The sequence below is a fragment of the Lutra lutra genome, chromosome 8, assembly GCF_902655055.1.
Source record: "Lutra lutra chromosome 8, mLutLut1.2, whole genome shotgun sequence".
NCBI lineage: Eukaryota > Metazoa > Chordata > Mammalia > Carnivora > Mustelidae > Lutra > Lutra lutra.
The window spans coordinates 54,480,338-54,505,475 of NC_062285.1; the positions used below are offsets into that span (position 1 = coordinate 54,480,338).

At 54.3% G+C, this 25,138-nt stretch overlaps 1 protein-coding gene across 1 annotated transcript; it reads left to right on the top strand.

Annotated features, from left to right (window-relative positions):
• Window positions 1-1,749: 1,749 nt before the first annotated feature.
• Window positions 1,750-23,364, top strand: ITGA5 (integrin subunit alpha 5). The gene is made up of 30 exons (XM_047740858.1): window positions 1,750-2,199; window positions 8,386-8,516; window positions 10,077-10,189; window positions 10,313-10,433; window positions 10,625-10,686; window positions 10,775-10,820; window positions 11,075-11,200; window positions 11,421-11,465; window positions 11,595-11,638; window positions 13,603-13,659; window positions 13,852-13,904; window positions 14,204-14,412; window positions 14,688-14,879; window positions 15,141-15,186; window positions 15,363-15,464; window positions 15,652-15,707; window positions 15,842-15,996; window positions 16,528-16,665; window positions 16,798-16,865; window positions 17,469-17,619; window positions 17,703-17,795; window positions 17,940-18,019; window positions 18,125-18,205; window positions 18,311-18,416; window positions 18,630-18,782; window positions 19,535-19,621; window positions 19,701-19,814; window positions 20,378-20,479; window positions 21,493-21,615; window positions 22,266-23,364. The coding sequence occupies exons 1-30, from the start codon at window positions 1,970-1,972 to the stop codon at window positions 22,347-22,349; spliced, it is 3,168 nt and encodes a 1,055-aa protein (XP_047596814.1). The 5' UTR covers window positions 1,750-1,969; the 3' UTR covers window positions 22,350-23,364.
• The last annotated feature ends 1,774 nt before the right edge of the window (window positions 23,365-25,138 follow it).

Here is a 25,138-nt window from a genome sequence, read left to right on the forward strand (position 1 = left end):
AGGAAAGGCAGGAGGTGTTGGGGCCACTGGGAGAGGACTTATAAGGGCAGAGAGAGCCAAGAGAGGAGGGATATTGGGGAGAGTAGAAAAGCCAGCCAGAGAATGACTAAGGGGCTCCCGGTATAAACAGGAGCCGGGAATGGACAGGGAGGGGGCCCGTTTGAGTTGGCCAAGGCTGGGGGTGTGGAGTGAGGAGGAGGACTGGGGCAGGACACTATGTCCCCTGTCCCCCACCAAGGCTCCTGGGAGGAGCTGAGTCACACACCTCCCTCCCTCTGCCCCTCCCCACCCCCACCCCAAGCTCCCAAATCCTGGGAAAATCTAAAGTGTTTGTGCCTGGGCTGAAAGAAAACGAGAGACCTGGTTCGTACACTCGTGCTTTGCTGGGCTATACAGTGGTCAAGCCACAGGCCCTCTGCCCCCAAAAGGGGTTCTCAGCCCTTGGCTTGAGCAGTATCCCCTAGAGGTTACCTTTGCAGCAGGGGTGCACTTAGATTCTGACCCAGAGATTACTTGGTTTCCCCCCCTAAGAAAGCCTCAGGACCTACAGATGTGAGAGTGGGATGGGCGCCCACGTCACCCCACAGTCTGACCAGCTGACCTCTCCCTTGGGCCACAGCTGGCTCTGGAGAGGGGCTTTTAAAAAAACAGCTGGATGATTTGGGACAGGAAGTAGAGTAGCAGAATGAGGAGGAGACTGTGTGGAAAGAAAAAGCACTGATTTGGGGCACTTCATTCTGAGACCCCCGGCAGAGTGGGGCAGGGGCCTGGGGAAGAGAAGGGGCAGGGTTTGATTTGCGGGATTATTATTCTGGAAGGGGAGAAGTCCTGGAGGAAAAAGGCCGGAAGGGGGCAGGGAAAGAAAGGTTAGGAGAGAATCTAGGCCCCTTGGTCCCCCTCCCCCAGACTAAGATAAAGACTAGAATCCTGAAAGGTGATCTCATCCCACAGAGCCAGGGCTGGGGGAAGGGGTGGGCTGGGGGTCACTGCCTTCCCCTGCTGAAGAGTCCTTTCCTCTACATCCACAGGGGATCAGGGGATAGTGGGGTCCTGGGCTCCAGCTCCAGAACCTAAAGTTTGGGCCCCTCTGCAAGACACCACCACCAGTCCCACCACCCTAGCCGACTTTACAATTCTTCAGGTTTGTAGGAATCAAGCCAATTTGATCAAGAAGACACTGAGGGTCCCAAGTACCTCCCCCTCCCAAGCACTCCTAGGCTCTTAGAGGTCAACTGCAAGATTCTAGGGAGGGTCTCAACAGAGGTTTCCATACCCTTCCACCAAGAAAGGGGTGACCTGGAGCAGAATTCACCTGGTGACCACCCAGGGGCAGGTCCTCCATCAGATCAGGCTGCCTGGGAGTGGCCCGTACCTCAACTCCTGAGTCCCAAATCCAGCTGGCCAGATCCCAAGCACCCAGTGGCCGCAGAAGGCAAGGGGGAATCCCAGTTGGCTAGATGCCAGGGGTGTCTCCTATCTCTTTAGACCCCAAAGTCTCCTTTCTGAAGGAATGAGGGAGACCCCCACACACATATACGGGCTGCGTCCTCCCTCCAGAGGTGATTCCTTTCCTCATTAGGAAATTCTCCGCTCCCTTTTTCCGACTCCTTTTCCGAGCGTTTACGTTGTACATCTGGAAAGGAGGGGGAGGAAGGAGGGGAAAGCAGAGAGAAGGAGGGGGAAGAGCCCAAACCCGCCCAGTCTGACCCAGTCCAGACAACCAGCCTCCAGCTGGGGCTAGGGAGAGGGGAGTGGAGAGGTGCGGCCCCCCCCACGCCCCTTCGGGGTGGGGGGCGCGGGCTCAGCGTTCCAAGGACCCAGGAATGCCCCCCCACCCGCCCCCCGGCAGGCGGGGCGAGGGCTCAGCCGGGAGTTTGGCAAACTCCTCCCCGCGTTGAGTCATTCGCCTCTGGGAGGTTTAGGAAGCGGCTCCGGGTCGGTGGCCCCAGGACAGGGAAGAGCGGGCGCTATGGGGAGCCGTGCACCAGGGTTCCCTCTCCACGCCGGGCAGCTGCGCTGGGGGCCCCGGCGCCGACCCCCGCTGCTGCTGCTGTTGCTGCCGCCGCTGCTGCTGCTGCTGCAGCCACCACCCAGGGTCGGGGGCTTCAATTTAGACGCGGAGGCCCCAGCAGTGCTCGCTGGGCCCCCAGGCTCCTTCTTCGGCTTCTCGGTGGAGTTTTACCGGCCGGGAACAGACGGGTGAGTGAGGAGGGCTGGCGGCGGGATGGGGGGTGGGGGGTGGAGGGCTGGAGACTGGGGGCGCGGCTGGAGTATAGAGGGGACCGAGGCTGGAGTTTGAGAGGCGGAGTTTGGAAGGACTAGGGCTGGAGTTGGGGGCCCACGCTAGAGTTGGGGGCCCACGCGGGAGTAGGGAGGGGACAGTGGCCGGCGCGGAGCTGGGCGCCTAGGGTTTGAGATCAGTGGGGAGACCTGTGTGGGGTGGGGAGAGGACACGAAGCTGGAAGCTGTTGAGGTCTGGGCACGGGTCTTGGGGCCAAGGGAAAGGAGGACGCGCGAACCAAGAGCAGCGGGTCTCTGGCTGAGATCTGTGAGCTGCCGGGACCCAGGCGGATGCTGGCGGAGAGGGGGCGCGGAGGCCGGGAGGGGCTTTTTGGAGCGCTGGGGGACCTCGGGACCCCTGAGGGCCATTGTGCGGAGGGAAGACAGGCTAAAGCAGAATGAGCTGTGTGTAGCAAGAGGGGAGTCGGGAAGTGAGGGGGTCCGGAGGTTAAATGGGGACCAGCCTCATCCTCCCCTCCCCCGCTCCGCTCAGACTGGGAAAGACCCGGGAGGGGGATGGCGGCTCCCTCCCCTTTCTCCTCGGGCTTCTACTCCGCCTTCCACCTCCAATCTCCGTTCGGACGAGAGGACCCGGGAACTTGGGGAGAGTCCCGGGACCCTGGCCCTGGGGGCGCCGGCGCTGAGGCGGGCTTGGCCAAGGGCGGGTGCTCGGATGTGTCGGGAGGGGTGTGTGTGCGCGCGTGAAGGGGGGTGGGCGGTTTCCCTCTTCCTCTAGCTCTTGGGAGGAAGAGAAATGCCGATTTCCTGTAGCTTGTCGGCTGGAGCTGAACTAAGACCGGACTCCAGGGCTGGGGTCGGAAGCTGAGGAGACATGGGCTCGCTGGGCCCAAGGGCGTCATAACATAGGACATCAAGGACTGGGGAAGTCTCAAAGGAGGGTCCTCATTCCCAGCTCAGCAGGGTGACAAGCAGACTGGACCCTGAGTGCCTGGATAATGGGGAGCCCACAGACTTGGGAAAGCTGGAGTTAGAGCTGAGGCAACATTGGAACAAGGGTGTTTGTTTAAATGTGGGGGGTTGGGAAGCAAGAGGAGAAGGTAGCTGCTCCTGGGCCAAGGCAGGGAGTCCCAGCTGCCAGATTCCAGATCCTCCACAGTAACTGGGAAATCCTCCTTCTCTTCTGTCTGTGGGCTCTGAGCTTTCCATGGGTCCTGACTACCACCACCACCCCAACCGCTAGTGTCTCCAGGTTTGATAGGACCTCTGTCAGGGGTGAGCTAGTTTTATACACGATACAGTTAACTTAGCTCTATTCATTTTCTTTAGTTTTTGGAGAAAAGGAGTTAATCTAGCTAATTCGGAGGGGGGGCAAATTTCTCCTTTGTCTGGAGTGGGAAAAAAGAAAGATAGTTAGGCCCCAGCTGTTGGTTCTGCACTATTCAAGGTCCCCACCCAACCCCCACCCCACCCCCCTGGCCTCCTGCCCAAACCCCATTGCATCACCCTGGCCTGGAGCCTCTGCCAGGCCTGGCCTCCCCTAGGCCCCCTCAAACTGCTTACCACAACCCTAATGGAGTAGAGAAGAGGGAGGCAGGGAGGTTATGGGATCTTTCCCCCATCAGGGTAAATCCAGTGGTCTGGCTCCTAACCTTCCTCATTAGGCCACCCCACCCCACCCCCACCTAGCAAAGTGTCATCTCCGTTTTAAAAGTCTCCTTTAAAACATCTGGGCTCTCACACCCTCCCGTTCCCTAGGTGTCTGACCCCTGGGCTAATCCTACAGTCCCTAAAGCTGTCCTCTAAACCAGGACCCAGCAGCCTTCTCATCCCTTCTCCTCCCCCTCTGCTCATCTCTCCTCCCCAGAGAACCCAGGTGTCCAGCTTGCACTCCTCCCCTCTCATTTTCTCTTACAATACACCCTTAGAGTAGGACTCTGAACATTCCACCTCCCCAGTGACCTCCCTCCCACCGCAGCTGGGCCTTCAACCCCCTCCTGCCCACAGGGGACAGACAGCTTCCCAGACATGGGGCCATCACTGAAGAGGGCAGGCCTCAGTGTTCTTGTCACTGCAGTGGCTTTCACAGGGACACTGAGACAGCCTCAGAGGGCAGGGTGAGCTCAAGAGAGGTTACGTGGTAAGAAAGGGACAAACTTTGAGTCAGACAGCGCTGGGGGTGCATCCTGGACCCAACACTTGCTCTTTGTGTGACCCAGAGAGAGTTAGTTTTGCTTTGTGTTTCATGAAAATCAGACACCTCATGATTGAGGCTGCTCTGAGGACTGAGACAAGAGATAGAAAAAGCACATGGTCCATAGAGGGGCACCAGACATGGGAGGCATGATTTTTCTAGGGTAGCTGTTTTCTATTTCTGGTTTTCTCCTCTCTGGATAGCACCTGGTTCTTTGTCTAACTTTTCCCCCATTTCTTACTTGCTTCTAGTATTTGTTTATAGTAGTGATAGTAATAATGGTCCTTCACATTCCTTAGCACTGTCCTATCAATTTTTCCATTGGATTGTTAACAAGAATCCTTGCATTAGATATAGGAAACACTATTGTGCTGTTTTATATACATATAAACGGAAACTTCAGGAATCATAGAAATTGGCTTAGGGACCATTCAAGGGCAACCCATCATTTTAGGTGGGGAGGGAATCCAGAGCTTGGAGAGAAGGGACTTGGCCCAGGTCACAAGCTGGAAAGGTGCCCAGACTTCTTAGCCCAGCTCCCTCTTCTCTTCTGGTACCAGCACTGCCACAAGGAGAGGCAACTCTTCCTTACCAGCCAGCCCGGCATATCTCTTGGGAATTTGCTGAGGGATCTAGATGTCCTCCTCTGGCCTGGCCCTTTTGGTTGTGGGACCTGCCGGAGCTGGGCCCTGGTCCACTCGCTACTCCCCACCCCCTGCCTTGCCAGGCCAACAGAGTCAAACAGTAACCATGTATTGAACAGGAACTTGGTTAATCAGAAGCCTGGCTGGGGAGATAGTAGAGGGGAGAGAAGGGGATTGATTTGTTGGCAACAGGGTAGACCAGAAAGCTGGTCTAGGAAGTTGGATTCCTAGCTTCTGGTCCTCTTGTCAGGAAGGATTCTGATTGGCCTTGGACATCTTACTTAACCTCTCTGGGACTTAGTTTTCCCATCTGTAAAATGAGAACATGGGACTAGGTCAGCAATTTAATTAAAGCTTTTTCTTTATTTCCTTTATTTCTGTTTAAACGCAAACAGTATCTTACCAGGGGACTCTATATAAAACAGAGAAAAGAGGTTGCTCTCTAAAAGAAGGTGGGAGGACTGTCAGGACCAAACTAGCCTCCCCAGACTCCATGTGGCCGGTGTGAGGCACCTGTGGGACAGTCTTCAAACCAGTGGTTGCTATCTGTGGCTCCTCGCAGCTGTGGTAGCCTGTGTCTCCACAAGCCAACTGTCGAATTTTGGGGAGCTGAGGCTTCAGAAGAAATCATGGCAATTATTTCTTCCGTGAACTCTACATTTTAGAAGAGTTTATCTGCCACAGTGCATTTAGTAAGGCATAATTAATTCCCTTTTCCCTGTTTTTTATCAACTAGAAGTTAGAACAAGCAGACAGCTCTAGCTGCCAATCAGAGCTTCTGACCAATACGCGATAACCAGCTGCCCCAAATGTTGATAGAATTTTGGCCAAAAGCAAATACGCTTGTGGTTTTTATTAGTCCAGCCACCTTATCAGGTGAATGCATGATTTCCACTAGGCTTTCTGAAATATTGAAAATAGCCCAAGGACCCTTCTTTGTTACCTTCATGGACCCCTAAGAGGGCACAACTGCTGCAGGATTTAGGAAGCAAGAACTAGGAGTGGGGCCTCCAGGATTAGCTATGTGACAGGGCTGCCCTGATATCGGGCACTTTGCTTGGCACATGGGGAAGGGAGCTATTTATTGGGATGCAAGGGCCTCTGGCCCCGCAGGTGTAAGTCACGGGTTGGGGTCTGCGTCTGTGTCTCTTGCCTGCATGCCAGATCTCCTGAACTCTCCAACAGCCACAACATAGACGCCCCCCAGCCCATGAGCCTGTGGGCTTCACAGGCTTTGGAAGGCCTCTCTCACCTTCCATCCCTGCCAGACTCCAGGCATCCTAGGAGCACTCAGGCTCAGTTCCTCCTCAAGAGCAGGGAGTCTTGGAAAACTGGGAGCGGGAACAGGTCTTTTGGCTGCCACCCTGTGCTCTCCTGGGAATGGAATAGCAGAGCTCCAGGAGACTCAGGTAAACTGCTCAACCTCTTCACCAGGAGGGGGAGAGAGAGAGAGAGAGAAAGGGAAGTGCCCAAGTCCGCACTGAGCTGGTGCTAGACCCGGAACTCATGACTCCTAGTCCAGTGCTCTTTTCACTGCCTCCTGTACCACAGCTATTCTTTGGGGCTGTGCCTGCTAAGGGAAGCTTGTACCCCTCTCTCCTCACCCAGGCCCGGGGCAGTGCAACCTCTGCGCACCACCCCCAGCCCCACTGCCAGTCTCACATACTGGGTCCCTTTGCCTTCCAAGAGGCCAGCTCCCACCCCCCAGCTGGATGTAATGCCTGAGTGAGAGGGGTGGGGCCTGGCGGGTGGGAGACAAACGGAGAAGTGAGAGGTTGGAAACAGACAGGAAGCCACAGGCAGTAAACATTTCCTGTCCCCAGGGTAACCAGGGCTCACACCCCACCCCCCTTCACTCCAGGAACTCTCCCTCCCTGGCCCCCCTTCTATTCTTCTGGACCCTGCCTTCTCCCTCCTCTGTTCTCATCCTCAGCACCCCCCCACTGCCTACTCCACACTCCCCACTTCAGTCCCGTGGCCCCGCTGCCTTGGTATACCCACCCCTATCCCCCTTGAACCCCACCCCTGTCACCCTCGCCCCACCTGGTCCTCTTGGAAGACACCCCTAGCTTTTGGGGTATCTACCATACTTACCCACTTGGGCTCTCCCGGCTAAGGAGGACTAGGGAACATAGCCAAACAGCAGGGAAGAGATGGTGCTGTGAACTGAAAGGGGCCAGAAACCAGGAGAGATGGAGAAGATCCGAGAGAGATCCAAGAGTGAGAGATGTGAGAGAGAGAGACAGAGGATTAAAAAAAAAACGAAACAAAGAAGGCAATAGTCACAGGGGCGAAGGGACAGAGACAGAGAAGCAGTAGCCAGAGCAGATAGGGAAGGAGAAGAGAGGCTAAGCTGACAGGGACACTGGCCCAGGTCCTGGGTCCAGTTGCCCAAGGCTGTCAGATGCAGCCATTGTGGGAGACCCTGGAGGAGAAAACCAACGAGGCTGATGGCTACACAGAGGACTTGGAGCCAAGGGCCCTCAAAGACTGTGGTAGAGGCAGAGCCAAAGACAGGAAAGATTGCCCGGGACCTTAACCATGACCACACCATTACATAGGACCCCCCCAGCAAGGGCAGGTTTCTCCTCATTGTCTCGAAGCACCATGTTCAGAAGCAAGACCCAGCAGAGCAAGATCTGAATTCAGACTCCTAGGGATGGTGTTGGGAAGGGTGTTCAGGGGCTGAGCGGAAACCTAGCCAAGATGGGGAGGTCTACCCCAGAGTCTAGGGGAAGGCAGGCCCAGACCCAAGGGAATCTGTCTTCACCATCCTCCAAGATCCTCTCTCCACTTCTACTGACCAATTTCCAAGACTCACATTTTCCTCCTACACACCCCAAGGCTAGGCAGCCCTGATGCCTGGGTCTCAATGCCTGGATCTCAGCCCAGAGAAGGGCTTTGGCCTGGGCCTTGGCTTGGGACGAGAGGGTAGAGGCTAGGTGAGAGGACCCTCTAAGGTCGTCTCCAGGGGGCTCCAGGGACTACGTGTCCAATCCTGGCAGGTCTACAGGGAAGCTGGGGTCCAGGCCCTCTGGCCCCTGTTCTCTTCCCAGAACTGACTCTTGGTTCCTCCTCTCTCTAATAACAAGGGAAGGTGGTGGAGGAGGGTGGTTGTGTTAGTGACAGCGGCACATGGGGACCACCTGACTCCAGCCTGTGCCTCTGGCATCTGTGGCATCTTCTGAGATATAAATACAACGCAGGGGGCATCTACCCCACCCCCAGCCAGCCCCTGGCCCAGAGGCCTGGGGAGACTGGAGGAGAGCGAGGAGTCCCTCTGAACCGCCTCTCCTTTCCCCTCCGCAGGGTCAGCGTGCTGGTGGGAGCGCCCAAGGCTAACACCAGCCAGCCGGGAGTGCTGCAGGGCGGTGCCGTCTACCTCTGTCCCTGGGGTGCGGGCCCCGTACACTGCTCGCCCATTGAATTTGACAGTAAAGGTAACCCCTTTGGGTAGGCGGGAAGCTCGGAGAGGGCCCGGGGGTGGGGCTGCGGCTGGGGGGCGGGTCGAGCGGCGCCGGGAGCAAGGGGGCGGAGCCTGTCCTGGTCTGTGGCCACGTGCCGTCCCCGCGCGCGGGCGCTCCAGCTCCGGGGAGTGGCGGCTCCCCGTGGCACTCATACCACGTTCCCAGTCTAGCCCAGCCCTAGGAGGGCGGGTGTGATTCAGAAACATGTGGCTCTCATTTCCCCTGAATCACCCACAACTCTGGGAGGCAGGGGCAGCAACACAGACAAAGACAGGGAGAGCCACACAGACTTTTCAGTCCATCCGACTAAGCACTGACTAAGTGACAGTGCATGCCGGGCACTGTGCCGGGGCTGCGGGGACCGGAACGCGATGAGACTACCGCCCTCAAGGAGCTCCGGATCTGGAGTAGATGCAGAGGTGGGTGGGAGCGAGACCGAGGGAGACTGCGGGGAGAAGGGCAGGAATAACAGCTGACACTTTCAGAGCACTTGCTCGCTGCTGCCTGCAAGCGGCATACCTCAACTTGCTTGATCCTTTCAACCCGGGGGTGAGGTATTATCCCCACTTCATAGATGAGGAAACGGAGGTTAAGTAACTTGTCCAAGATCACGCAGCTAGTACAGGGTGGAACAGGGGCGGGAACTTGAATAGTCTGGCTCCACAGATAAAGACTGGGGTGAGGGACAAAAAGAGGAGAGATAAAAAGATGGAGACAATGGCGAGGGCAGGGAGAAAATCATGAAACAAACTTTTTTTTTTTTTTTTTAATCTGAAAGACAGATGAGAATCAGAAGAAAGAAAAAAACTGTCCTCTAAAGGCCAGAGATAACACTTGGAGAGACAGACAGATGAAGGGAGCGAGAAAGAGATGTAAGGGGGCAGAGACCCAGATAAGAAAGGGGATGGAACAAGGTGTCATTAGAGACTCAGATCCAGCCACAGAGAAGTGGAGCCAGAGGACTACTCTCAAGGGAAATAGCCTTTCTTCCCCACCACCCTCCTGCCTTCACCTTCCCACCTTCCCTGGGACAGGCATCCCTGTCCCAGCCCAGTGAGGAGGCACGGGGACAAGGGGAAGTCAACTCCAGAAAGCCTAGGTTCTGGGTGCATGCACATGTGTGTGCACTTGTGTCTGGGGAAGGGGTGAGTGAGGCTGCACAAAGCAGACTCTAAAGACCCTTCCCAGGATCCCTGGGTGGCTCAGTCATTAAGCGGCTGCCTTCGGCTCTTGTCATGATCCCAGGGTCTTGGGATCTAGCCCCGATGGGCTCCCTGCTCTGCGGGAAGCCTGCTAATCCCTCTCCCACTCCCCCTGCTTGTGTTCCCTCTCTCACTGTGTCTCTCTGTGTCAAATAAATAAATAAAATCTTTAAAAAATTTTTTTAAAAATAAAGACCCTTCCCCACTCCTCCCAGGGAGTCATGGGCTTGGGGTTTGCAAACACCTGGGTGCTCCCAGACTGAGGGTGGAGGCCACTCGAGGTCTCAGCCATCCACAGTCCAGCCTGACTGCCTTTTCTCACTTCTCCAAGGCTCTCGGATCCTGGAGTCATTGGTGTCCAGCCCAGAGGTAGAGGAGCCTGTGGAGTACAAGTCCTTGCAGTGGTTCGGAGCGACAGTTCGAGCTCATGGCTCCTCCATCTTGGTGAGAGCCCACAGCCCCAGCAGTGTGGTGATAGGAGATGGGTGGCTGTTGACTATAGTGGAGCACAGGCCTGAGGGAGAGAGGAGAGCCCCTTCGGACTAACCTGCTCTCGGGCCCCGTCAGGCCTGTGCCCCCCTGTATAGCTGGCGCACAGAGAAAGAGCCGCTGAGTGATCCCGTAGGCACCTGCTACCTCTCCACAGACAATTTCACCCGCATTCTGGAGTATGCACCTTGCCGCTCAGGTAGGGCAAGAGAGGACATGAATCCCATGTGTGTCTTTTCCCCATGAGTCCCCAGTTAGCCTTTCCGACCACGGTCAAGTTCAGGGAGGGCCTTTCTCTGGTGCCCCCACCTCCATCCCTCCCCAAGCTCTCTCTTTCCTGCGAGACCCATCTGTGCTGGGCTCCTTCCCACTGCCTTCTCCCCCTCGCAGATTTCAGCTGGGTCGCGGGACAGGGTTACTGCCAAGGCGGCTTCAGTGCTGAGTTCACCAAGGTGAGAGGGTGGCCTGGGAGGGAAGTGGCTGTGCGTGGTGTCACCCAGGAGTCAGGACTAGATGTGGACTCCTCTTCTTCTCCTACAGACCGGGCGTGTGGTCCTGGGTGGACCAGGGAGCTATTTCTGGCAAGGTAAGTCCTTCCTCTGCTGTCCCTTCATCCCCAGCACACGGCCTCTCATCTCTCCTCCCGCCTGAGGTCACCATCCCTCCCTCTTCTCTGCCCCTGTCCTCTTTCTCTTCTTTCTTAAGATGTGTATATCCTTTTCCACCACCCTCCATAAGCTTTCCTTCCCTGAACCAGACTTCTGCAATGCCACCCCGCCGTCTCCCACTGCCCCCCCGACCTCCTCCTCTGTGCATCCAACCTTTTGTCCCCTTCCCCAGGCCAGATCCTGTCTGCCACCCAGGAACAGATTGCAGAATCCTATTACCCTGAGTACCTGATCAACCTGGTGCAGGGGCAGCTGCAGACCCGCCAGGCCAGTTCCATCTATGATGATAGCTACCTGGGTGAGCGAGCAGCTGGGGAAGGAACTAGAGGGGGAGAACCTCAGGCGCTTTTGCCCCGACTCCCCCGCTTCTTCTCCCAATCAGGCATCGGCAGCCCGCTGTCATACTTGTGGGCACTCTGTGTATGAAGGCCCAATAGGGGTGGGGGAGGAGCTGGAGGGTGGGCCACAGCAGAGGGGTCCCCACAGGAATACTAATACCCACTCTCCCTGTCCCCCAGGATACTCTGTGGCTGTGGGTGAATTCAGTGGTGACAACACAGAAGGTGAGTGTGTCCCCAGGTTGGGGGACAGATGGAGGAGACCCAGGACGAGGGGCCACAGGAATGAGACCCCATTCTGGTCTGATTCCCCTTTCTCCACCCTTAGCGCACAACTTTCTCATCTCTTTGCAGACTTTGTTGCTGGCGTGCCCAAAGGGAACCTCACCTATGGTTATGTAAGACGCAGCTTGACCATCCCTCCTTCCCTCAGTCCCTTCCCTTCCCCTCCCCTGGCTAATCACAAAAAACCATGCACCGCAGTTTGTGAGGGTTCAAAAAGTGGATCAGAACCGGGGCTCTGGAGGCAGCCCTGGGTTCAGAGACTGATGCTTACTCTGGATGAATCATTCTGTTATTTATTCATACCCCACTTCATTCCATAAAATCCTTAAACCTACTTAGCCTCTCTGAGCCTCATTCTTCTCTGTATAATGGGATAATAATAGTTCTGACCTCACAAGGCTCTTGTAAGGATGAAATGAGATAATGCCAGTGAAAGGACTTAGTGAACTCTTAGGCAGTGTACAACTGGTAGCTGTTATTATTAGACCATGACAAGTGCTTTAAAAAGGACATAGATAAGAATGCCCCAGGAGTTCATCCAATTAACAATGTTTATTAAGGCAAGGTAAGAGATGAGAAGATGAATAAGACACTGTACCCCATCTCATAAGATGGTTCTAGTTGAGAATGTGAGATAGGACCCGGGTCCAGGGACAGAAACTATTCCCGAGCACGTCGGTGCCGCAGGCTCTGCCCACTCCTCACAGCAAGCTAATGGGACTAGATGATACCGGGCACATTTTCCACATGAGAAAGCTGAGGCTCTGAGACCAGGCAAGTGATTTAAGATCACCCAGTTAGTAGGTGGTCAGAGAGAGATTTAAAACCAGAGCTGTCTTATTCCAAGTCAGCCTGCTTTTTTTCTTTTTCTTTTTTTTTTTAAGGTTACTTTTTAAAATTTTTTAAAAAGATTTTATTTATTTATTTGAGAGCGAGAGAGAGAGAGCACAAGCAGGGTTATTATAAGAAGGAGAGGGAGAAGCAGACTTTCCACTGAGCAGGGCGCCCGATGTGGGGCTTGATGCCAGGACCCTGGGATCATGACCTGAGCCAAAGACAGACTCTTAACCAACTGAACCACCCAGGTGCCCCAAAGTCAGCCTTCTTTCTGCACTGTGATAAATTTCAGAAAAGCGGTTAAGAGGATATAGCAGTTTAGGGGAAGGAGTAACCTTTTTTAGGGCAGGAGCAGATCAGAGAAGGTTCTATGAAGGATCCGTGGAGATGAGGCTAGAGGGCATCTGGGACAGGAGCATGAAAAGCATGGAAGAAAAGGAAAAGAAAGTCAGGCCATTGTAGCATTCGTGGGCTGATTGAGGATAAGGAGAATAAAGAAAGGTTGAGGAAAAACAGATAGTTTGGGGCCAGATTCCCCAGAGCCTCAGAGGACCAGCCAAGAAGCTGAGAACTGGGGCAGTGGCTGCAGGGAATCACTGTGGATTTCCAAGCATACGTGTCCCTCCTGGATCCGCTCCAGGACTGTCAGTCCCTCTGCTGTGATGGAGGCAGGGTACAGAGAGGCAGGGACAGAGCCAGGGACCATCCAGCAGTCCTGGGAGAGGACTCACCCCAGAGTAACAGCAGCAAGAGTGGGGAAGAGGGCGAGGAGTCAAGGGCCAGTCGCGAAGGGGGGACAGAGGGGAGCCAGGAGTGTTGTGGTTTGGGAGGGCTGGGGGATGAAGAATGACTAGGTCTCAGCATGCATTCAGCATTCAGCTGATGATTGTTGTCTGCTGCTCACCAAGCACTACTTCAGGCTCTGGGGAGAAAGCAAAGACCAAACCGGAGCTCCCGCCCTCGCTGATCATACATTCTAGTGGGTATAGATGGACACGGACAAATATGAAATCCATCAGTTGTTAACCAGTGATACGGAGAAAACTAGTGAAGTTGCCATGTAATGCAGCTACTTGGCATAGAGATGGGAACATGAAAGCAAAGTCTGGAGGGAGTTAGGAGATGAGTGGTCTGTGTCTCCCACAAATGCCTCTCCCCAGGGAATCCCGTGCCCGTTTGTCCTCCACCCGGGGGATGGTCTGGGAGTCCAAGACCAATGGGTGTATCTCGTCCTCTCCAGGTCACCATCCTTAATGGCTCAGACATCCGATCCTTCTACAACTTCTCAGGGGAACAGGTGAGGACACCCCCCACTCACAACCCATCTTGGCCTTCTTCCAGCGAAGTCCCAGCCCCAACCTAATAAGCTCAGCCCAACTTCTCAGGCTCCCTGGAGTCTCTGACCTACCCCTCCACAGTTCCTGTTGATCCTGTGGAGTGACCCTCTAGTTCTGACCCAAAGCTGCCCCTTTGTCAACCCCCACCTCAGATGGCCTCCTATTTCGGCTATGCAGTGGCAGCCACAGACATCAATGGGGATGGGTAAGTGGTGGGAAAGGGGCACAGTGCCATGCCCTCCCCAGATCCATGATTGAAGAGTGGGAGTGAGACAGAAAAACACAAGGAGGGTTTTTCTCTGGATCTCCCCCCGCCCCCAACCCAGTGCCTGCCTTCCCCATGCCTGGGAGCCAGGAGAGAGCAGAGGGCTAAAGACCTCAAGTTTTCTTGCTTTGGGAAGAGGGAGCCTGGGATCCAGGATGCCTGGGATTTCCTGGCAGTGGGGCTGGAGGGATGGTGGCAGGCGGGGTCTCAGGACACCTCGGTTTCCCCCCCGTCCTCAGGCTGGATGACTTGTTGGTGGGGGCGCCTCTGCTCATGGAGCGGACTGCTGACGGGAGGCCTCAGGAGGTGGGCAGGGTCTATGTCTACCTGCAGCACCCAGCTGGCATGGAGCCCACACCCTCCCTCACCCTCACGGGTCATGATGAGTTTGGCCGGTTTGGCAGCTCCTTGACCCCCCTGGGGGACCTGGACCAGGATGGCTACAATGGTAAGTGCCATGGGCCCCAGGAGCTGAGGAGGAGTCTGGGGCCTGAGTCAGAAGGAATCTGGGGAGACTGTGGCTGTCAGCTAAGATACCCAGATCCCTCCTCAGGGAGGTTGTGTAAACTTTAATCCCCATGTCTGGGTTTTGAAACTTGAAGAGATTCAAGATCTGGGAAGAACGGATGGGGAAGAATGATCCTGGGTTCTGGGCTCCAGTGGTAGAGATTCAGACTCCTGGATTCCCAGCCTCCTGACTTGTGTGTGTTGTGTGTCTTGCAGATGTAGCCATTGGAGCTCCCTTTGGTGGAGAGACCCAGCAGGGAGTGGTGTTCATATTCCCTGGGGGAGCAGGAGGGTTGGGCTCTAAGCCATCCCAGGTTCTGCTTCCCCTGTGGCCAGGTCGCCACACACCAGACTTCTTTGGCTCTGCGCTTCGAGGAGGCCGAGACCTGGATGGCAACGGATACCCTGGTGAGCAGTGGCTGAGGCCTTGTTCACCTTAGAATTCTCCAGATCACAGATCCCCTCCCCGCTTCTCTGCACATTCCTGGCGTCCTGGGTACAGTTCTAGAATAATGCCACCAGGTGCCGCTGTCCCCTCCTTTGGGCCTCCTTTGAGCAATGACCTAGAAGAGGGTTAGGAAGGAAAGATGTTGATTTGGGGCCTGCTGTAAGGGGTCCTTTCTTGACTTTGGGGCCTGCTGTAAGGGGTCCTTTCTTGACTTCTTGCAGATCTGATTGTGGGGTCCTTCGGTGTGGACAAGGCTGTGGTGTACAGGTATGAATTCTAGGGGGGGCAGCGTGGGAAAAGTGGGAACTGGGGAATTTCTTGGTAGGGCTGAGGTTGGAAAAGTGCGCAAAGGACACTGGCTTCCTGGGGCTTGTGCATCAGCTTCCTGCACCTGGATTCCAGAGAAGTCTTAGTTCTATTGGCCCCATATCCACTCTTGGCAGGGGCCGCCCCATTGTCTCTACTAGTGCCTCCCTCACCATCTTCCCTGCCATGTTCAACCCAGAGGAGCGCAGCTGCAGCTTGGAGGGGAACCCTGTGGCTTGGTGAGCTGGGGCCCAGGAGATGACAGGGAATGGGTCTGAAATACCTCAGTCTGTGCCTGGGAGTGTGCAGAGAAACCAGGTCTGGGGAAGGGGACAAATGCGGGTGTCTGTCTGGGTCTGGGAGGTAGGTGGAGAATAGGATGCCTGTTCCTTGGATACACCAGCTTTCCTCTTGATTTTCTTCCAGCATCAACCTTAGCTTCTGCCTCAATGCTTCTGGGAAACACGTTCCTGACTCCATTGGTGAGGGAGACTGCCTGAATCTCTTAGGCCTTGGGATGGGGGATGGAGGGACTGGGGACTTTGGCACCTCCCTTCTCTCTGAATAGGTTAAGGGGGAGAGACAGATTCTCCTGAACATATGTTCCTGGCTGCAGGCTTCACAGTGGAGCTCCAGCTGGACTGGCAGAAGCAGAAGGGGGGAGTACGGCGGGCACTCTTCCTGGCCTCCAGACAGGCAACCCTGAGCCAGACCCTGCTCATCCAGAATGGGGCTCGGGAAGACTGCAGAGAGATGAAGATCTACCTCAGGGTACTGCCCCAAGGGCAGAGAACAGACTGGCATGGTTGGAGGGGGTGTCCCATAGAACTGGGGTCCCTCTTGAAATAAAAGAGATTGGGAAATTCCAGTGAGAGGCTTGGGACTTTGGGGGCTGAGGAAGGGGCCCTTCTGTCTGAGGAACTGGGAACCAGGCTGTTGGGGCCTCGGAAGGAAAGAGAATGGTCAGATTTGGACACCTGGATTCTTTTTTTTTTTTTTTTTAAGATTTTATTTATTTATTTGAGAGAGAATGAGTGTGAGAGAGAGCATGAGAGAGGAGAAGGTCAGAGGGAGAAGCAGACTCCCCAAGGAGCTGGGAGCCCGATGCGGGACTCGATCCTGGAAGTCCTGGATCATGACCTGAGCTGAAGGCAGTCGTTCAACCCACTGAGCCACTCAGGCGCCCAGACACCTGGATTCTTGAGGGCCCTGAGTGGACAAAGAGATGTGAGAGGCTGAGGAGCAGGGCCATCAAGTCCCCAGTGTTCCCTGACACAGTGAATTCTCTCCCCCACCCCACAGAATGAGTCAGAGTTCCGAGACAAGCTCTCCCCAATTCATATTGCTCTCAACTTCTCCCTGGACCCCCAAGCCCCTGTGGACACCCATGGCCTCCGGCCAGTCTTACATTACCAGAGCAAGAGCCGCATAGAGGACAAGGTGAGGAGAGCGGGGAGAGAGGAGACCCAGGAAGAGATTGCCCTGGGCACCCAGGGCAGGGCCGTGGCGGGGGGAGCCTTCAGTTCAGGAGGAAGTCTAAACTCCCCCTCTCAAGGCTATCCTGGTCCTCAGGCTCAAATCTTGCTGGACTGTGGAGAAGACAACATCTGTGTGCCGGACCTACAGCTGGAAGTGTTTGGGTAAGTGAAGGCCAACATCAGGCTGGGGGATTCCAGATGCCAAGATCTCATAGTAGGACATGTTGGAGTTTGGAATCACCTGGCACCTGAAAATACAGAATAGGGACATACTAGCAAGCTGTGCAACCTTAAGAAGTTACTCAACTTCTGTGCGCTTCAGCTTCTTTGTCTGTGGAGTGGGAATGATAGCATCCATTTCTCTACCTTTTTGGAAGGACTGTGTGAAATAATCTACATAAAACATCTGGCTAGGGGACGCCTGGGTGGCTCAGTCAGTTAAGCGTCTCCCTTCGGCTCAGGTCATGATCCCAGGGTCCTGGGATTGAGTCCTCCCTCGGGCTCCCTGCTCGGCAGGGAGTCTGCTTCCCCACTGCCTGCTGCTCCCCCTGCTTGTGTGCACACTTGCTCTCCTTCTCTGACAAGTAAACAAATAAAATATTTAAAAATTAAAAATTAAAAAAAAATCAAGCATCTGGACTAGTGCTGGCCATAGAGTTGGAACTCAGGAAATGGCACCTATTATTATTACATTATTATTATGGTTCATTGTCCTGGTTTGGGGATTCATTTCCCAGTGTCCTTTACCCTGTGTTTCCCCTCCAGGGAGCAGAACCATGTGTACCTGGGTGACAAGAACTCCCTGAACCTGACTTTCCATGCCCAGAACGTGGGTGAGGGTGGTGCCTATGAGGCCGAGCTTCGGGTCATAGCCCCTCCAGAGGCTGAGTACTCTGGACTCGTCAGAAACCCAGGGGTGAGAGGGGCCTCTCAGGTTCGGCTTGGGAGGGGACCTGCCAGAGGGGCATCAGAACCTTACCCATACCCACCCACCTCCAGAACTTCTCCAGCCTGAGCTGTGACTATTCTGCTGTGAACCAGAGCCGCCTGCTGGTGTGTGACCTGGGCAACCCCATGAAGGCAGGAGCCAGCGTAAGTCTGGCAGAGGAGGAAGGATCTGAGAGGGCAGTGACCAGCCTGTCCAGAGACAGCTGTGGAATAGGGAAGGGGGCTGGAATTGGGGTGAGACAAATGCCCACTCTAACAGGCTCCCTGTCCTCCTTCCTTGCCCCACAGATCTGGGGGGGCCTTCGGTTCACAGTCCCTCACCTCCGGGACACCAAAAAAACCATCCAGTTTGACTTCCAGATTCTCAGGTAGGGAGTAGGGGGTGAGGGGCTGGGTGGGGTGGAGCCTGGTGCAGGGGGGGCATCCCCCTCGCTGGGCTCCAGCACTGCCTCAGTCTCTCCTCCATCCCGCAGCAAGAATCTCAACAACTCACAGAGCGAAGTGGTTTCCTTCCCACTCTCAGTAGAGGCTCATGCCCAGGTCTCCCTTAATGGGTAAGCGCCCAGGCAAAATGTGGCCTTTCTGGAAGGGGAGATGCTTCTAGGAAAGGATGCATCTAGGATTCTTTCCGCGGTCCTCTGAACCACCCTCCTCCTTAGTGTCTCCAAACCTGAGGCAGTGCTGTTCCCGGTGAGTGACTGGCATCCCCGAGACCAGCCTCAGGAGGAAGGAGATGTGGGCCCTGCTGTCCACCACGTCTATGAGGTGAGGAATGGTAGGGGCCAGGGGCTGGGTTCAGGGCAGGCTGCTGGGAGTGGAGGGACTAGAGAGAATTTCCTCTTTGCCTACTGACTGCCTCCTTCACTTCTAAGATAGGAGACATGCAGCAGGGGACAGTGGGCCATGATGACCCAGGGGTCTCAGGAGGACAGAAGTCCTCACCTCCTTCTTAGGGTGGTTGTGTTCCCCTCTCCTCAGCTCATCAACCACGGCCCCAGCTCCATTAGCCGGGGCATGCTGGAGCTCAGCTGTCCCTGGACTCTGGAAGGTCAGCAGCTTCTCTACATGACCCGGGTGACAGGCCTTGCCAACTGCACCACCAGTCACTCCCCCAACCCACAGAACCTGGAGGTGAGAGGCCTGGAGACTGGCATGGGAGGAGGGACTAGGGCTGGGGAGGTTGGGGAAGGTCACTGGAGGTCAGGAAAAGCCAAAAGATTGTCCCTAAAGCTAGGACTGTAAGAGGGGCAAAATAGCACAGACACCTCAAGGCTGTGGAAGGGGGAAAAGACTCTTTTTCATACACTGCCTGAAATATCCTTCCCTTAATTCTTGCCCTTCCATGCTTCTAGGGTCCATCTCTGTCCCATCTTCTCTGGGAAGCTGTCTTCAGACCTGTTCCCCTGGGCCCTTATGCCTGGTTTAAAGTTTATTTACTCATTGGCAACATTTAAGTAAATGAGTATCTATGCTAACACTGTTATAGGCTCAGGAAATATCTCACTGAACAAAACAAAAAAGGTCCCCTCTCTCATGGAGCTTACATTTTAGTAGAGAATAAGAGACAATTAAAATTGAAAGGGGAGGGGCACCTGGGTGGCTCTTGGTTAAGCATTTGCCTTCAGCTTAGGTCATGATCCCTGGCTCCTGGGATCGAGCCCCAGAGCCCCACATCAGGCTGCCTGCGTAGCAGGGAGCCTGCTTCTCCCTGTCCCTCTGAGTCAGTCCCCCTGCTTGTGCTCTCTCTGTGTCAAATAAATCAATAAAATCTTTAGAAAAAAGAGAGAGAGAACAGGTTGAAGCTGCTCTGGAACCCCGTGCTGGCTGACTTGGATGCTGTGATGAGGTGGGAAAGGCAGCTAACAGTCTCTTCCTTTTTCCAGTTGGATCCAGAAGGTTCAGAGCACCACCACTTACAAAGACGGGAAGCTTCAGGACGGAGCCCAGCCTCCCCAGGACCTCAGATCCTGGTAAGTCATACTGGGACTTGGGTTCTCAGAGCCACCAGAAGGGCAGAATTCAGGGTTCAAGTCTCTCCTTTCTTCCCAGAAATGCCCCGAGGTGGAGTGTTTCAGGTTGCATTGTGAGCTTGGGCCACTGCACCGGCAAGAGAGCCGAAGTCTGCAACTGCATTTCCGAGTCTGGGCCAAGACCTTCCTGCAAGTGAGGGAGCCTTACCTCCACCCTGACCTTCAGGCCAGCCTGATCATACTCTCCCTTTCCCTACTGCCCCAGCCACCTCCTTGGGTGAATGTGACCCAGACAGTCTAGCTCCCCTTCCTCACCCTTGTTTAGGCCAGGCTGTGTCCTTTGTGCCACCTAGTGGCCATTCTGGGAATGACAGCCTCCCTCTCCAGGACCTTTGGGAGGAGGGAGAACTGGAGGGAGACCAGCAAAAGAGAGATGGAAGATGAATTCACAGTGGAGAGGCGAGCAGATATAGGAATAGTAAAGAGCAGTCATTTATTGAGCAAACGCTGCTGGCCAGGCAGTGTCCTAGATGCTTGACCCACATTAATGACTCAAAAAAAAATTGTATTAAACATGTAGCTATCTAATTATACATTATTTAGTTACACATTTGTTATCTTACATAAGGAACACAGATATTCAGGAGAGAGTAAGTCCAGAACAGGGAAAGATCACGACCTGAGCCAGATTGCGGGGAGCCCTCTGTCCTCTAGATCCCAGTGGGGCAGCCCTGAGCACCTCTTCCCCACCCACAGCGGGAACACCAGCCTTTTAGCCTGCAGTGTGATGCTGTGTATGAAGCCCTGAAGATGCCCTACCGGATCCTGCCTCAGCAGCTTCCCCAAAAGGAACTTCAGGTGAACCTGGGCCAGAGGTCTGAGCCAAGGAAGGCTCAGAGTACGGGACCCAGCACTAGGACTGGGACACGGGTGGGGGCTGGCCTTGTTATTTGTAAAAAATATGTATTGAGCATTCCTATGTACCAGGGTCTGTGCTGGGTCCTGGGGATATAACAATAAGCAAGATGAACAGTCTCTTCACTCTCGGAGTTCACAGGCTATAAGGCAATGAGAACACAGTGTGACAAGCACCAGGATATTTATGGGAACACATCAGAGGGACACTTTTTTTTTTTTAAGATTTTTTTTTTTTTAAGATTTTATTTATTTATTTGTCATAGAGAGAGAAGCGAGAGTGAGCACAGGCAGACAGAGTGGCAGGCAGAGGCAGAGGGAGAAGCAGGTTCCCTGCCAAGCAAGGAGCCCGATGTGGGACTCGATCCCAGGACGCCGGGATCATGACCTGAGCCGAAGGCAGCTGCTTAACCAACTGAGCCACCCAGGCGTCCCTAAAGATTTTATTTATTAATTTGACAGAGACAGCGAGAGAGGGAGCACAAGCGGGGGAGTGGGAGAGGGAGAAGGAGGCTTCCCAGTGAGCAGGGAGCCTGACCTGGGGCTCGATCCTGGGATCATGACTTGAGCTAAAGGCAGACAGACGCCTAATGCCTGAGCCATCCAGGTGCCCCTTAAAGGACATAAACTCAGTGTTGCAGGGTCAGGAAAGGCTGCCTGGAAGAAGTGATGTTTCAGCTGAGACCTGAAAAATAACTAGGAACTACCAGGCTGATTGGTTAGGAAATGTATATTCTCTAGGGAAAGGAAATTAGCAGGTGTGAAGACCCAAAAGTAAGAGACAATAATGCACATCTTGGGAATTTAAATTTTGAAGTTCAGAATTCTGTTAGCCCAACCTGGGTAGCCCAACCTGGGAGGTGAGAGGTGAGCTGGATCTGATCGCAAGTGGGAGCCAAGTGTAGGTTGGGGAGAACTAATGGCTTTCTAGTGACTTCTCCTGACTTGCTTCCTAGGTGGCCACGGCCGTGCAGTGGACCAAGGCAGAAGGCAGCCATGGCGTCCCACTGTGGATCATTATCCTAGCCATTCTCGTTGGCCTCCTGCTCCTGGGGCTGCTCATCTATATCCTCTATAAGGTCAGCCATGTCCTACCTGTGACTTGGCCACTCCCTCATCAGGTTCTGCCCTGAACCCAACATAGTCCCAAGCATCTATCTCCAGATCAGTTCTCCAGCCACGTACCCCCCACAACCCCATCCCCGCCCTAGCCACACTCGCACTATCCTTATCCTGCCCCTAGGATCCTTCCACAGCCCCCAGCTTAGAAGGAGTCTCTTGACTCGAGCTGTTAAGTTTGCCTAGACTTGCAAAATCAATGCCATGGCAAATTGTGGCATTTGTGCCATCCCTTCCCCCAAAAGCTAATGGCAGCCATCACTAATTGGCCAGACCCTGTAAGTGGCCTCAGAATCCTTCTCAAGAGGCAGCCACTACTAAGCATTCAAACGTAGAACTTGAATCAAACCTGTTTGCTATCCCTAGCCTAACTGGGGGCAGTTTTACAGCGCTGATGAAAGAATCCCTTATACCAAAAGCAATCCTGGCTTTAGCCCTCCTGGCCCATTGGACCTATTGTAGAGGTAGCCTTAGCAGCCAGGATTTAGTCCAGTTTTGCAAAATGGGGAGACTGGAAGTGCTAGAATCCTCTTCATTTCCTCTTGGGATTAGCTCTGGGGAGAAATGGAAGCTTGAATATCTAAACTCTCCCTCCTTACTCCCTCACTAGCTCGGATTCTTCAAACGCTCCCTCCCATATGGCACCGCCATGGAAAAAGCTCAACTCAAGCCACCGGCCACCTCTGATGCCTGACTCCTCCCAGTCCCAGACTCCCAATCCTCAAGGCCCAGTCCCCCCCACCCTCAGTCTACTGACTGGGAGGGGGCTGGGCACTTCCTGAAGGTGCTGAGGGCCAGGGAGAACCTCCTCTCCCCAGCCTAGAGACATACTTGAAGGGCCAGAGCCGGGAGGTGATGAGCTGGGGATCCCCTCCCCCCATGCACTGTGAAGGACCCTCGTTTACACATGCCCTCCTCATGGATGGGGGAACTCAGATCCAGGGATAGAGGCCCCAGCCTCCCTGTAGCCTTTGCATTTTGGAGAACGTTTCCTGAAAACAACTTGGAACCAGCCCTGGGGAATCCGATCCCAGTTCTCTGGGCCAGATGTGCCACCAGGACTTCCTGTCCAGCTCCAGACTGCAAAGATTTATCCTCAGTCTTGCCAGAGATCACAGGAAACCCCCAGCTAAGAACCTGGAATCTGGGGAGTGAGACTTGGAAGCTCTGGACAGCCCCCACCCTGGTGGGCCAGCAAGAACACTAACTGTGGATGGTGCCCCAGGCCCAGCTCAGGACAGATCCCAAACAAGGATCATGCTGGCTCAGAACCAGCTCCAAGAGAACTCAGAACTCTAATGGGGCCAGATTGAACCTGGGGCCTGGGGTTGATCTGGGACCCAGACTCAGACGTTGGTAACCTAACCAGGCAGATCCAGGATTACATTTGAGCCTGTTCCAGACCTGGGCCTGGAGGCCCAATCCACCTCTGACTTGGGAAAAGTCAGGAATCACCCAGAACCCTGAAGGGGCCATGATGGTAACAGATCTGGAACCTCAGACTGGCCAGGCACAGGCTCTCACAGTCCCCCAGAAAAAGGGGAGCCCACTGTCCTGGGCCTGCAGGATTTGGGTTCTGCCCACTAGCTGCACTGACGCTGCCCCTTTCTCCCTGCCCAACCCGCCCCCGTTCAGCTCCGGACATCCGGGACTTATTTAAACTATGTTGCAAGTGCAATAAACCCGGCCCGGTGCCCCCACTGACCAGAGCTGGAATTTGTGTCCTTCCCTACTCTTTCCAAACCCAACCTGGAACCAGGTGGCTTGATGCATAGGAAATGTCTATTTTTCACAGTTTCTTTCCTTGGGAGGCAGAAGTATGACCCCCAGGAACTATGGAACTACCTTCTGGGTTCCCTTCTCTTAAGTGAAAGAGATGATGGAAAGGGTGAAAGGAGGGCTTGACTCCTGCCCATCACCAGCCCCACAAGATCTGGTTCCCAGCACCTCCCAGAGAGAAGAAAAAGAATCCTTTCTCCTTGGGTTTAAGCACTAAGGGAAGAATACAGAACGGGAGGTCCAAGTTGAAGATGGGGGAAGATGGTGCAGAAGACTCACTGGGTTTCTCTAAATCAAAATAATGAAATGGCTTGAGAGAAAAAGCCACAAAATGCAATCAGAAGAAAGCCAGTTAGGTTTTTGTTTTGTTTTGTTTTGATTGCTCAGTATATGCTGGTAGGTAGAGAGGGTGTTAAATTGTTAACATACTTTAGTTTCTCTAGCAATAATCCTGTCAAGTAGATACCATTAACCCCATTTACACCAGGGAAAATTGAGGTCCCTGGAGGTTATATAACTTGCCCAAGGTCACGAAGTGAGTGCCAGAGCAGAGTCCAATTCAGCCTTGTCTGACTGAGAAAGCCCTCATTCATAACCAACATCCCCTAAGGTTTAGGTCCTAGAAGAGAAATCGAAATGAGGGAGCCCCTAGCGGCCCTCTGTCTTTTCAAGGCCAGTCCTAATGTGCCGCAGGAGGAAGGAGAGGGGTGCTGAAATTCTAATGAATTGTTGGAGGCAAAGATGACCATGGGATGCTGGAGCAGAATTCAGCCACTAGAGGGCAGCATACCCACAAATTTATGGGAATTTTGGGCAGGGAGTGCCTGAAGTCCAATTCCTCTTTCCCCCATCACCTTATTCTTGTTAACTTAGGCTTCTGCCTAGCAGTGCCTACGTCACCTTAAACGTAGCTGTCCTGGGAGGTCAAGGCTGCTGCATACTCCCATCTGTGACTTCTTGATAACTGTACCTCAGAACTTCTTTCCAGAACCTATAAATGAAGAGGGACTGATAAGGAGGAAGAGACCTAGTAAGGCCAAGAGCCACCCAGTATTTCCCAGGATGGCAGCTGATGCTTAACAAGGCACTGGGAATTCTCAAGGAAGGAAATCTTGTATTCCCCTGTTTGGGGGAGGCATGAAATTGGCTTCAGTCCAACTCCAGTGGCCAGATTTGAGATTTCTTACAGTATGGGCAGGAGGAAATGAGGAAAGGAAGTGAGCTGTGTGGGGTATTGGGCTGGTGTCACGGGTGTGTCTGTGTAATGCCTGTACCTCTGATTCTCAGAGAGTGACAAGGTCTCTCCCAAGGGTACACAATATGAGAAAGGAATTTCGTGGGTTCAGAAAGGCCACAGTTGCATCTAGCACCTGCCTTCCCGCCCCTGAACTATACTTCTCAGGCTCTGGTCTGTTTCCCCTTCCACATCTCCCTGCCCCTCCAGAGGATGTCTGCCTCTCATCCTGAGACTTGAGCCATCCAGGAGACAGGAGGGGAGGCTAGGAGGCCTGAGCCCTCTCCCTCTCTTTGTGCAGAGATGGGAAAGAGGCCCTGGGTAGGGAACAGAGCAGCTGGGGGTGCAGAGAGGGGGAGGGGGCTCAGGAGAGGCAGCTGGCAGGCGGGAAGCTGATCTGGGGGTCTCAAGTTTCTTGACATCAATTAGAGCAACCGGCCTGGGCTCATTAGTAGCCCCGGGTGCAGGGT